Source organism: Elaeis guineensis, chromosome 1, assembly GCF_000442705.2.
Source record: "Elaeis guineensis isolate ETL-2024a chromosome 1, EG11, whole genome shotgun sequence".
Classification (NCBI taxonomy): domain Eukaryota; kingdom Viridiplantae; phylum Streptophyta; class Magnoliopsida; order Arecales; family Arecaceae; genus Elaeis; species Elaeis guineensis.
The window spans coordinates 180,311,556-180,326,082 of NC_025993.2; the positions used below are offsets into that span (position 1 = coordinate 180,311,556).

The 14,527-nt window shown below is 35.6% G+C and overlaps 1 protein-coding gene across 1 annotated transcript; it reads left to right on the forward strand.

Annotated features, from left to right (window-relative positions):
- The first annotated feature begins 2,379 nt into the window (after positions 1–2,379).
- LOC105039919 (dnaJ protein ERDJ3B) lies at positions 2,380–11,799 on the forward strand. Its single transcript, XM_010916239.4, has 10 exons — positions 2,380–2,640; positions 2,745–2,893; positions 3,085–3,211; positions 6,571–6,685; positions 7,069–7,185; positions 7,376–7,462; positions 8,301–8,360; positions 8,479–8,556; positions 11,245–11,316; positions 11,400–11,799. The coding sequence occupies exons 1-10, from the start codon at positions 2,570–2,572 to the stop codon at positions 11,556–11,558; spliced, it is 1,035 nt and encodes a 344-aa protein (XP_010914541.1). The 5' UTR covers positions 2,380–2,569; the 3' UTR covers positions 11,559–11,799.
- Positions 11,800–14,527: the final 2,728 nt, after the last annotated feature.

Here is a 14,527-nt window from a genome sequence, read left to right on the forward strand (position 1 = left end):
TTCTTTTCTTCTCGTGGCTTATTTTTGACCGAAACAGGAGATCTTTGATCCCCTCCCTGATTGGCCGACCGGCGGTGCAACCGGCGTGGGGATGGTCGGCGGTTGAAAGAGAGGTGATCCGACGGCAAGAGGCGGCCAAACCGGTGGTCGGCGGTGACCACCGGCGATGGAAAACGGCAAAAAGAAGGATTTCTTCCGTAACAAAATCCGACGACTCCGGTCGCCGGCGAGCATGCACATCAGCACGGAAAGGAAGGGGAGGAAGAGAGGAAGGGGAGGAGGCTTACCTCCGTCGCCGGTGAAGCTTTTCCGACGAGAAATTGGACGTCACAGTGATGGGTCTCCGTGAGAAATTTTCGGCGATTGCCGCCGTTTTGCCCCGGGATTTTCGATGGAAAGGAGAGAGGAGGGATCTCCTCCTTAAATAGGGCCGGAGGGAGCTTGTCTCCGACTCCGATTGGAAGCCGTTGAACGGAGGAAGAAGACTCCCTTCGGGAGTCTTCTTCCTTGTTTCTTTCCCTTTTTTTTTTTTTTTTGTTTGGGCTGTGGCTGATTTTGGGCCGGGGTGTTACACCGGAGGCACCAATATACAGAACTTGTTTGGTTGACGAAAAGTGGAGGGAGGGAAGAGGTACTTTCTGGGAAGTAAAGAAGGTGCCTCTTGTTTGGTTGGAGTTTTAAGAAGAGAGAGAGTGGAAAAAGTACTTTCCATGGGAAGTCACTTCTCACATTTCATAGAGAGTAGAAATTCATAGAGAAGATGGATTTTGACACTTCCCATGACATGGGAAGTGGTAGTATTTTTTTCTTTCCTAAAATATCCTTTTAAGATCCATAATTAAAATTTAGTAAAATATCAATAGATGTTTAGGATGAAATACTGAATAGTAATATAAGCTTATATTAATATTATCTTAATATTCATATAAATATAATATTAATATTTATTATATTTTAATATTATTTTAATATTTATATTAATATAATATTTATACTAATATAATATCATATTTATATCTATATTAATAAATTTATTATATTAAAATATTTATATTATGTTAATATAATATTAATATATTAGTATTATATTAATACAATAAATTATTATGATCTAATATTATATTATAATATATTAATATTATATTTATATTAATATAAATATAATATTAATATTTATATAAAGTTTATGAGTAAAAATGTATGATTTTATATCTACTAAGGGTGTAATAGATATTTTATATAGTTTTTTAGAAAAATAGATGTTCATCCAAACATAAGCTATTTTATAATAAGTCATCTTCTTCCTGAGAAGAAAAATTTTTTTCGCGAACCATACGAGTCCACAGAGTCTGATACCAAGATGGCCTTCTAGGATGATTACCTCAGTGTAGTCCCATCCATGTTCCCTCACTTCACTCTTCTAGTCTCCATAGCCGAGGGTACTCCCGACTTTGCTCCGGCCTTATAGAAGTTGTTAGAACATTGTGGAGTGCTGCCAATTCCTCGTAAAGGCCAATGCTAGAGAGCTCACCACCATCCTCGGGCCACTAATAGATCACGAAGAGAGATAATTTTATGAATTTATCCAAATTGGGATAACATATCTCAAGGATGATTTCTAACGTGAGTTAACTTATCCCAACTTTGATTAACTTAATAGAAACTTTTTATACAATAGAGAAGGTAACAACATCCTTTATGACAGTGTTTTAATGGTGTTAGGTGCTAGATGGAGCTCGGTTCATATTGAATTAGTTAAGTAACTTCAGGATTGGATTGAGACGTTTTTAGAAGATTTTCCAATGCATTTCCTTTAAAAAATTTTCAATCTTATTATAAAGATATCAATAATTTCTTATATAGAATGGTATCTACAAAATGAATCTCGGACGACAAAGAGTTTCTGTTTTTTTAGCAGTGAAGGAAAGAGCTCGGTACGGGAGATAAAAAATATTTTGAATGATGGTCTTCAATCTTCATGGGTAATGGTACACATTTTGAGATCAAAAACAAAAATTGTTTGGCCAAACAGAAAAGCATGGACCCGGATATTTTTTTCCATCGTATGCTCGTCCTCTAGGTTAGGTTATTAGTGCAACCGATACCATTCGTATTCTGCCAAGCAGGGTTCTGGGTAGATCACGAAACTGGTTATCCTATTCCGCATGCGGAATCCCATACTGGATACGTTCATCACTAGGGGCACCCCCCGGGCGACCCGCGATCTCCACCGCTGGAGCAGCTTAACGGCGGAAGAAGGACAACAGCGGCTACTCTCTCCACGTGTCCAGTTCCAATTGGTTATGACACCAAATTCGCTTCCTCTCATTGGTCCGTCTCTAGAGATACACGTTACACGGAGACGGACTCGTTGACGCCTTCGCCCTCCAAAGGCGGTTCTTGAGAGAGAGGGAAAGAGCGAGGGAGGGAGAAAGAGAGCGCGCTTGCGGCCGATAGGAGCGATTTCCACCTCTCTCCGAACCCTGATTTCGATCTAGAAGCCCCCAATTTCTCGATTCATAAGCCTTGATTCGAACCTTTCGGAGATCGGAGCTCTTCCACAGCTCCGATGGCGCTGCCGAGGACGAGGCTTCTGCTCCTCGTCTTCCTTGTATCACACGTTTTTGCCGCATTCGGGGGGTACCATACGATCCTACTCGGCTACTTTTTCTTGAATAGTTTGGATTCGAATCGCTTTGGATTTTGATAAATTTTCCTTTATTTTGTGGTTTGTGGGATTTTAGGAAGAACTATTATGATGTGTTGCAAGTTTCGAAGGGAGCCTCTGAGGAGCAGATCAAGAGGGCCTACAGGAAGCTCGCTTTGAAGTACCATCCCGATAAGAACCCCGGAAACGAGGAGGCTAACAAGAGATTCACGGAGATCAACAATGGTATGGATCGAGATTTTTGTTTAAAGGACTGCAATGTGATCAGTTCCTTTTTTCTTCTTGCCCTCAAAATCTCATCGTTTGTTGCCGGGGGATTTCAGCTTTTTTTCATTCCTTTGTTCCTTATAGATGACGAAATTTCATTGATTTTATATTCATAATCTAGTCTTTTTGCCTAAATTTACGAATTTTAGCATATGAGGTGCTGTCGGATCGTGAGAAGAGGAGTATCTATGACCGGTACGGCGAAGAGGGTGTGAAGCAGCATGCCAGTAGTGGAGGAAGGGGTGGCGGGATGAACATCCAAGATATTTTTAACAAGTAAGAGGATTTTTTTTTTTTTTTTTTGTTCCGTTGAGTTTTCCTTGAATTTATTTCAAATTTAAAAATAATTAAGCAATACAAACTAATATAGTTTTGAGAGACATCACTGGGATTGCTTTAATTGTTTTCTTCTGATCACCCAGTTTACTGGGGTCAATACTATGTCCTTATCTCCACCTAATCACATGATAAAGATCAATAGTACATGTTAAATTGGTTTTATCTGAATCTCAGGGTTTATTTGGTTAGGGTAATTTGACAATTCATGAGAATCATTTATCTGGAAAAATAATTGTGGAGGAAAGTAAATTTTATCATCTTTGGTTGGTGGAAAAATTACTTGGAAAAAATGATATTAGAAAAAGATTATTATGTTTGGTTACAAGTAATCTTATATGAGAATATTGCCAAATTTTGAATAATATCCTCGAATAAACAATTCAAGTAATAATAAATTCTTTTCAATCCATTTGCTGGCCATTTATGGCCCACTTAAACACTATTAGTATTGGCTATTTCGAATATTGAAATCTATTTACATAAGTTAATAATATTTTAAAATTAATTATATATATTAAAAATATATATATCTTATTATAAATAAATGTTGGTATGTTTTGATATAATAAATAAATATATTAATTATTGATAAATCATAGATTAGATTTATTGATGGTTAATAAATTTTGTTAATTATTTATTAATAATTAATATTTTAATAAATACATTAATATATTAAATATATTATTTATAAAAATTATTAATCAATATATTAATATATTTATAATATATTAATATAATTAATATTAATCATATAATATAAATAATACAATATTAATATAATATGGGTGAGGGTCTTTCCATCAAGAAATGATATTTCAACTTGCTTTCACTCGATAATCCAATATGGAAAAACAAATACTACTCCTCTGATGGTATTTATTTTATCTTCTCTCTCAGAAAAATAGATCTGAAATCCATCATTTATTTTCACATCGCTCTTATCCACTTTTCTCCGACATGGAATTTATTTTCCTAAGCTAGATTACCCCTAATCAAACAGACCCTTAGCGTAATTCTTGTCTTGCCATGCCCATCCTGAAAGACATTGGGTTGTCTTGGTGAACTATAAATTTGAAGAGATTGCATACCTCTCTAATTGGTGTGGGGAAGAGGCTTTTGTCTTGCAGAGTGAGAATAGGTAAAGAAACATGGGAAGGACCTAACTAAAATCATAATGTCCTGTCCCGTTATGCTGAGATGTCTGTGAAGATGATGGATGATAATGGTGACAAATCCTGAATAAAATCATCTTGCAGGTTCCCGAGATCTAGTTTATAAAGTATCTGCAGGAGCATGGTTCAAGAGTGTGTTTGAGACCTTAGTTCAATATTCCTTCCTTTCAAGAAGCAGCCCCAGTAACATGCCTGATAAATTACCCAGTAATAAAACCTATTAGGTCCACACTAGTCCCAGTTTGAGTCTGTTGCAATGAGGGACATTAACTTTTTATGATTGCAGTTTCAGCATGCCTTGTCTGGCCTTATGATTCATCAGGTTTGTTGATCAAGACCATCTGTGACAGTCAAATGGATGGAAGCACAATTATAGAAGTCCTTATTGAAAAGTCTGAAGAGGACATGTGGATTTGCAGAATCATGGTCATCATTGCCAATACATGCCTGAATGGGTGATGGAGAAGAAAACATGAACATTCAGCTGAGGATTAGAGGGCATCTTTCTCCTGGTGGATGGATCTATATTTAAAACACAGTGCATTTGATTTGAAATTGAATTGGCAAGTTAAATTAATCCCTTCTGGTTGTTTAGGTTTAAACATGATCCCTGCCAGTGGTGTGGGACTAATTCATTTTGGATGAACTGTTTAACTTGACATCATGTTGTATCAGATTCTTAAGAATGATGGATTGCAAGCTTTGTTCTCCTAGGTGGTTGTTTAGGCATCTAGGTGGCATCCTTGGTGTTAGGGCCCTCATATGGCCAGGCAAGCCTCAACAGGACCATGATACATATATATTGTACATGCAAAAATAAGTATGTACATACATACATGTGTTTGGAGGGTGGGGTGCGTGTATGTATATACAACATTACATTGAGTTAAGAGAGATGCAGATACAAATGAACTTATGAACATGCAAACATATAAAATATAAGAGTACATATGTATGCATGTTAAATCCTTTTCTTGTAATATCTTTCTTATATGGCATATGATGCTAACGAACAACTGACTTACGTGAATATTGGAACCTAAGGAAAAATTAGATTGCGTCAATGAAAATTGAGGACTTTAACTGATGTGTGAAACAAGTGTCTGGAAAAGTTTACCATGCAAAAACATAAACCTGAGCTCCAGCTTCTGAAAAGATGGATTCCCGAGGAAGCTTGACTATGTTTACTACTTTAGCTAAGACAATAATTATAGATATTTTTCTTTTATTATATTCATTTATGAGTACGTTGTAAATTCTTAAACTAAATATCTTGTGAATTTAAATGTAAATGTCCAACCTGTAAGCCTTAGATATGTGCTAATGTTGATCTACTGAAATAGTTCAAATCTAAATATATAAAGTAGTTTAGTTAAATCATTGAATGAATGAGTTACTTTATAGTGAGTTTGGTGCCCAGTTGATTGTCTAGGCCATGGTTCGCCAACCAGATTGTACCTCCCAGTACCGGGCATACTGTACTATATTTGTAGCAAACCGGTACTCGATATAAAGCAGTGTGGAGGGCATACAAAGTGTTGGTACAATGAGATGACACATACTGATAATGTACCAACATAGTAACAGGTACTGAAAACAGTACTGCGAACCATTATCTAGTCATTAAAGTAATTGTGTGGGTGATAGCAAGGCCTTAGCTCAGGATCGTCGAGACAATTTGACCAATATGGTTGCAACTCTATACATTCTAGAGTTGAGAGAATTTAAGATGGTTTTTATCATTGAATATCAATTCTTTCTGCTAATTTTATATGATTTTCCTTTTCGCAGTCCTTCATATTGGATTGTTTTTTCCAATCTTGCTTCCTCTTTACTGCTCCTTTGATATTTGCAGCTACATCTGTGATGATTTTTCCCCGGCTGTTAATGTGTTTTATGTGAGCCATCTTGCATATGCATAATTCATAATACATCATGCATTACCCCCTTTTCCATTATATTTGCTATGATTTTTTTTGTAAGTGTTGCATTCACACATTATCTCATACAGTAAGTATTGCTAGTTTTGTCATGTCATATCTAAATAACATGCATTTAATTGGCTTACCTCATTATAAATCAAGTGTTGCTGGCATTGCTTACATATAAGGTTTCTTTCAGTTTATTTGGAGGTGGTATGGCAGAAGAAGAGGAAGAAGCGATACCAAAAGGTGATGATGTAGTTGTTGAATTGGATGCCACACTAGAAGATTTATACATGGGAGGTTCATTAAAGGTAATTTTGCTTGCTTCATAATTTTCTTAAGACCATTCATTATCTAAAACTTCTTCTGCAAACTACTGTAGATATCATTGCTAATTAAAATTGTCTTAATTTCCATTTTGAATTGTTAAAATATCATTTCATTTTAGATCAATGCCTTATATGTGAGTTGTGCCACAGTAAATTTTATGGATCGTATATTCTTGTTCAGGATGAGGACCTTTTTGAATTTTTGACATTCCCCCTTTTGCATTTCTATTTTATGACTGCATTATTTCTTGGAACATAGTTTTAAATTAATTTTGCATACTATGAACTGGAGGATGCTAGCTGTTTGAGATAATCTGTTTCTTCAAATCACCTTACTTTGTCTTCTTTGGTGATATATCTTATAGGTTTGGAGGGAGAAAAATGTTATAAAGCCAGCCCCTGGTAAGAGGCGTTGTAACTGCAGGAATGAAGTTTATCATAGGCAAATTGGTCCAGGAATGTTTCAGCAGATGACTGAACAGGTTCATTCTCTTTCAAAAGATTCCTTGATAGGTAGCTCTGTCATGTGTGGATGAGACTTCCTCTTTTGTTGTCTCGAATGTGCACTGATAGGGTTAAATAACTATATAGGAACTTTTATTCTTAAATAAATTTCACCTTCAGAACATATTTAAGTAGAAGTTTTATTTAGATTTCCATGTTCTTTTTCAGGTCTGCGAGCAATGTCCAAACGTGAAATTCGAGCGAGAGGGTTATTTTATCACTGTTGATATTGAGAAGGGGATGCAAGATGGACAAGTAAGCTCAGCCTCTAAACTGACTCAAACATTACATATAGGTTATCATTATTCTGAATAAAGTCTTCTTGGCAATTCTTTCTGTCTTGCACTACTGCTTGTTCCTGCCAGATACATATGAGGTTTGGTTTTCCCTTTTTTTTTTTTTTTAGTAGCATGAAGTGGCAGTATCTTCATGGTTGTTGTTAGGCTGCTTAGTGCTTCAAATTTATGATTCACTATTAGTTTTACGATGTTGTTTGTGCTACTGGGCATTGCATCACATATTCACATTCTTATAAAAAATTATTCAGATTTTGGGTATTTTCTCAGATCTTTTATTTGATCAAGCCTTCACACTAACAGACCTACATTGATACTTGAATATACTCGTTGAAATGAATGCTACTTCTGGGCAAAACAAAGTCGTTTTTGATTAGCACTGGTTTGTATCAGATAGCATGTCTATTTATCCGTTTTACTGTATATCCATTTGACTGCTACTTACATTATTTCTTAGGCTTTCAGTCGATGTTTCCTCTTTATGCTTATTTTTTATATTCTGTTTCCTTCATATTAATTATCTCATCTGAATGCTGAACTTCATTTGGCAAATCCTTTACCATCTTCGTTGCGTTGGCAGAGAGTTCAATCCAGGTTCTATGATATGCTTACGATATTCATCTCTTGTTTCTTATGGGTGACCAACTAAAAATTTTGTCTGTGTTTAGTATGTATATTGAAGCTGCTCTTTCATCTGAGCTCTGAACTACTTCAGACTTGTTGCATCACAAATACATATATTTTCCTTCTTCAATGTTATTGTGACTCATAAGTGACAATCTATAAAACTTGCATAGGAGTTGCTTTTTTATGAGGATGGTGAACCTAAAGTTGATGGTGAAGCTGGAGATCTGAAGGTCTCTCTCTCTCTCTCTCTTGCTCGCCCGCTCCCCCTCCTCTAAAAAAAAAAAAAGAAAATGAAACTTATCACTTTAAACCTACATTATCGTTTAAATCAATTATTTTCATGAGCAGTTCAGGATCCGAACAGCACCACATGAGCACTTCAGAAGGGAAGGCAATGACCTGCATACAACTGTGACAATTTCACTGGTGACAACTTTTCTTCAATTTTTTAACCGTTTGTCTCACTACAATTTATTTCTACCATTACTGCTGTGATTCATAGATCTATATGTTTTGTGAATTTCACTTGGTATTTTGTGGTGATCTAGAGCTGTGTGCTGCTATTACAATTTTAATCTAGCAGTGACTGGGCTGTCTAGATTGTGTTTTCATGTCCAATTAGAGTATGGATTTTGCAGTGATCCTGGATCTCATATAGTTATTTCCTGATTCAGAGAACTTATTTGTGTGATTTCCCTTATGTTGCTAACTTTGGAAATCAAAGTTCTAATCATCAGACAAACTTGTGTTAACGGTTTAGAGGAGGTTGCTCTGAATAGAGAAATCTAAAAACATCTTTGAACATGACCTTCTTCCGGAATATTTTACTGCAAATTAGTATTGTTACGTGGATGAGTAGTATAATCACATCATGCAACCATGGAAATACTTCATATTTGGCTGTCCTGATTAAGAAGTATGTATGCTGGGGGGGTGGTTGCATGCGTTGAGTAGTCAACTAATCACCAGATTTATGTCATGCAGAATTTTAATGAGGGGATCAGTGCTGTGAACCTGCATATTCCTACGAAATCAAAAGAACATGGCCTTGCATAATTAAGCATGTAGTTAACTGGTAGTGGGATTCACAGAAATCTACAGTAATGTGTTTTTTTGATGCTCTTGTTTTCTTATGTAGTTTTGCTTTTTTAGTGGGAGAAAAGAGGCACTTCTTGTATTTCCTTCTTGTTGATGCAAAACTTATTTTTTATTGATCAGAAGGTGATTGCAGAGTGGTGAATTGCTTTACCATTGGAGATATAGATGCCTATAGCCTACAATGCCTGCAAATATTGACCTTATAAATTGTTTATATAATCTTCATGGTGAAGTTTGACTTCCAGGGACTTTCTGATGCCTGCCTATCATATTCCCTTTATTTGTTTGCCTTGAGGCATGAGCTTCCTCAAATTTTTACCTCTGAAGTTTCTGTTTCTGCCACTTATTAAGAAATAATAAACACTTTCCAGATTCTTTGGGCTTCAAAATCTGCTTGTAACCAAGGTTTAAAACTCTGTTTGGTCTCCAAGTTGAGCTTTGGTTTCGGTAGTTTCACTCTTTAAGTTTCAAAGTTTTCGTAAAGTCAAGAAAAAAATCCGTAAAAAATAAAAACAAAGATAAATAAAAGAAACTGAAATAAGTTATTTTACATCATTCTATTATGTTTTGAGTTATTTGCAATGATAACTTGTGCAGCTTGTGTTTTAGGCTGAAAATTCTTATACCCTGGAAGAATTTCCCCTCATAGCTTTTTTTTCGCCCTTTTGAAGTTTGAGGATTATGCCTTCAAACCAGCAAAACAAACCTGTCTGTTCAATTAGAAACTTAGGATAGAGACACTACATACCATGTAGAATCCTATCTCTAAGATCCTTAATAATGACTGCAAGGAGCCCTTTATTCATCTATAATCGCATGCTATCAACATACAAAAAGGTATAGATGGAGATAGAAAAGCAAAAAAAAAAAAAAAAAAAGGTGTTCTTGGTTATCGAGCCTAACCACCCCATCCTTATTGTTTTTCTTCTTTTTCTGCAGCATCTAAGCTCTGGTGCAATGTTTCAGATTTGAAATCACATTTCATAAAAAAATCGAGATTACATAAATGTCTTAATACCTGATGATTGATGCAGTAATGAATAAATTTGTGCTTGAATGAAATTATTAATGACTAACTGATACTAATGACTTTCATAAAATAGTAAGCACATGTACTCGTTAAGTCGTGAATTAAAAATAGACAAAAAACAAAAGCAGTTCCAATCAGTTTTGACTGAAACTGACTAAAACCAGCATCAAAAACTGGCTGAAACTTGATACTCTCTTGTAACACAAGCCTTCTATTCCTTAAACAGGTCTTACTTTTGTGAACAATTGGAGAGATTTTGCTTCATGTCGATTGACAACAATAAGAAGGTTAGGAAGAGCATCACATATTTTGAAACTGGGTTTGAATGTTTTGTTTTAGCTCCACCCTAAAGAGGTTTCTTTCACCTTCTAAACCTTCTAAAAGTATGTGCAACAGCTCATCAGAAACGTTGAATAAGTTATCACAAGCTGAAATCTTAGGAACTCTGGTATCTTAGCCTTAACTTTACCTGTCTCTATGGGTCTGGTTTTATGATTCTTGTTTATCGGGTTTTGCTTTGATCGTCATTAATGTTTATGTTCCTTTTTAGTTTTGTAACTTTGGGTGAATTTCAGATTTCATTAACTGGAAAAATGACCTGGAGTCATCATCTTTGTTGTATCTACCCTTGACATGCCTTAGAAGACTTGCATTCCTAAATTTATCAGATAAATTTAGGGAAGGATATCTGTTAAACCATGGATACTTACAAATCACATCCCTTTCACTGTTTTCGCCCAAGAACAAAAATAAGCTATGGGAGGAGGAAAATAGTGCCACTTTTTTCCCAAGTTGACATTTGGAATTATATCAATCTATAGAAAGAAAAGACACAACTTATTGCGCCTGGTTTTTCAATATTGCAGATAAAAGGAAGCTTTTAATGGACATCTGAACCAGAAATTTTTATTCTTCTTTATTGTTTAACTTCTTGGTTTTCATATATAATGTTGATCTATTAACTCCCTGCTCCCTGCTTATTTCAGGTCCAAGCTCTTGTTGGTTTCGAAAAGACCATCAAGCATCTTGATGAACATTTAGTGGAACTTGGCACAAAGGTTTGCAAATAACCACGATCTTGCTAGGTCATATGAACCTGTCAATTTTCCTCCATTTTTAAATGATTTAGTGAAATTTGTAGGGAATCACTAAACCTAAAGCGGTGAGAAAGTTCAAAGGGGAAGGCATGCCTTCGCACCTAAGTACAAGGAAAGGAGATTTGTACGTGACATATGAAGTTTTGTTCCCCAAGTCACTAACCGAAGACCAGAAGACTAAGATCAAGGCAATTCTTTCTTGAAGCTGGCATTGGTATAACTTGTTCTCCTTTGTAATTTGACTAGGTTTAATTGGAAGGTGTACAGCCCCTGGAATTTTCCCAAGTGGCTCCTATTTGAATGATGTCATTGACAGTAATCCTTGTTGGCTGCTAGTCTCCGTTGGGTGAGGTCACCTCTTCCTTTTTTTCCCTTCTTTTTTTTTTTTTTTGTGGTGGGGGTGGAGGGGATAGATGTAGTTTAGAAAAGGAAACTGATTAATTGGAATATGATCCATCTCCCCCTTACCTCAGCTAGGGGGAAGAGAAACATTATGGAATGATGCTTGGTTATGAGATTCCATCTCCATGACAGAAATTATATCATCACCGCTTTCAAAATGTATCAAAAATGATGAATTATGACTTGTTATATTTTGTTCATTGCCATTGTCATTGCTTGGCGAGATGATAATCTTTTTATTCTTTATTCTCTTTTTATTTCTCTTTGTTGGTCTAAAAAGCCTATGCAGATACGAAGCGCTTTTGCATCTTCCAAGGTATTCAAATAGCAGCTGAAAAGGAGTGTAATAATGTAGGACGTGTGGTGTTATCCTTTGTGCTTTGTAGTGTGACACTGGTGGTTTGGTATGTTTTTTGCTACATGATCTTATCATTGGCTGCTGTAGGATTTGGACATGTAATTAGATTTAGGCCCAATGCTATATGATGTTAGTGGACTCCTATTAGGAGGCCCACTGCTGAAAGATGCTATTGGACTCCTATTGGCGATCAGCTTCCGGGTGAAAACCAGTCTCCAAATCATGAAATCATCTTAAGATCTATTCTTTTATGGATTAAAAATTTATCTCAAAATCTATATTTTTTTAAATAAATATTTTTTAAATAATATTTAGATAAAAAATAGTTTATTCATGTGTTTTTTACGTGTAAGAAAGTGGTTTAGAAATTTTTTATCTCATATTCTTTTACATTATTATTTTATTAAATAAGTTGTTAAAATTTATTTATATTTTTTATAATATTTTTTATATTTTTTAGATTTGAAGATAGTGTTGGTGAGTTATTGGGCATTGAATAATTAAGACATTGAAAATGAGAATAAGATATTTTGAAAATAAAATTAAATATCTATTTTATTGGTTGATGAAAAAATAATTTAGTTATTTTTTAGGTAAGTAAGATTTTTTTTTATTTCATGGATAAATGTTATCTATGAAAAGTAAGTTATTCATCTTAAAAATATGAAAATATGGATAAGTTGATTGATGAAAAAATTGATCATTTTTTTTATGATATTTATCGATAAAAATACAGGTCTTAAAAAATGGATGAGTTATCTTTGAAGACTACTGGTTGGCTGATTGCTGGTAATTCTGATCTCTTTGAATGGTGCCATAGTGTTATATTTTTTGAGATAGAACCTGAGACAGAGTCCTGATCTTCTGGCGTTCCAACTTCCAAGCCCTCGAGGGCAAGGGTGTCGACATGCAAAGAATGTTTGGTAACCCTATACGCTAGCAGGCTGCTGATGCCCAACTCGTTATCGGTAGTGGAATAGACGAAGTATCCGACGTTTAACCTGTATAACCTGCATTCAGCTGATTACTTATTTAACCTCTTGCCTGCAACGCAGGACAATATTTATTTAGAGTTCTTCTATCATTTTTTTTCTTTCTTTCTTTTGCTTCTTACAGCGGTTTAGGTAAAAATAAATACATAAAACCTGTCCGTCTGTTGCACAGACAAATGTCGAAAATCTTAAGAAAACTGCAGTGATCTAACAGGAAGCAATATCAACTTCTGGGAACATCCTTCACCAGTATCAAATTCTGGAAACATCCTTCGCCAATAAACTTGCCATGAATTGATTACCAGACAGGATATTAGAGTTGCAAGTGTAAATGGATCTAATTGGACCCTCCCATAATTTGCAAAACAAGATTTAAGTCAATTGCCCTGTATTCAATTTATCTAATTAAAAGACGAGGAGTATATTCTTGGCTATATTTTTCTTTTTTTAAAAAAAAAGAACCGCAACCACATGGTTTCCTTTGCATGAATCGTTGAGAAAATAAAGCAGCGAAATTTTGTGTGGGTTTCAAAGCCTGATTTCGCGTTGCAAGTCCACCCCCTAACAACAACAACAGCAGCCGCAACAAGAAAACAGTTCCAACAATACTAGTTCCAAAAAACAGTTTTGAGTCTACAATTCGCCGAATCGGTTCGAATCAAATTATATTATGTCGAACCATACTGACGGTTAATCGATACAGTTCTGTCATTCAATTTGAAACTCCAGCAAAAATAGAGTGAGGGAGAGAGAAAGAGAAGGAGGGAGAAAGGAGAGGAGAAGGTCAAAGATAGCCTGACGAGGTCGTTGGAGGACTATCGAGAACACTGGAGCTCCACGGTCCTCCGTGAGATGTGAGAAGAGAGAGATAGAGAAAGAGGGGAAGAAAGGAAGAGAAAGGAGAGAAAAGTGGCAGGCAGATTGTCGGAGGGCCGCCATGGCCATCGAATGGCCCAAAAATGCCTCACGATCATCGTAGGTTCAAATAGGAACGACACCTCTATTTCGTTATCTTTTTAATAAAAGATGATAAATAATGAAGCCAGTAATAATTTATTAATTTCATTTAAATGCAGTCATTGCCAATTTTACTATTTATTATTTTTTTTTAAAAAAAACAATGAAATAGGAACATCGCCTTTGTTTCGAACACGCGGCGACTATAGGATATTTTTGGACCATTGGTGGCCTCTTTGCTGCTTTCTTCTTCTTCCTCTTCCCTCTCTTTCCCCCTCTCTATATCTCTCTCTACTCTCATTTTTTCTCGTGAAAAATCGTGGAGCTTAGAAGGCCTAGGCGGCCCTCCAGTGGCCACTACCAACATTTTTGCTGATCTTCCTTTCTCTCTCTCTTTTTTTCTTTCTTTTTCTCTCCGATTCATTTCTTGTTTCTATATCAGCTCGGGTCCGATACAATACGG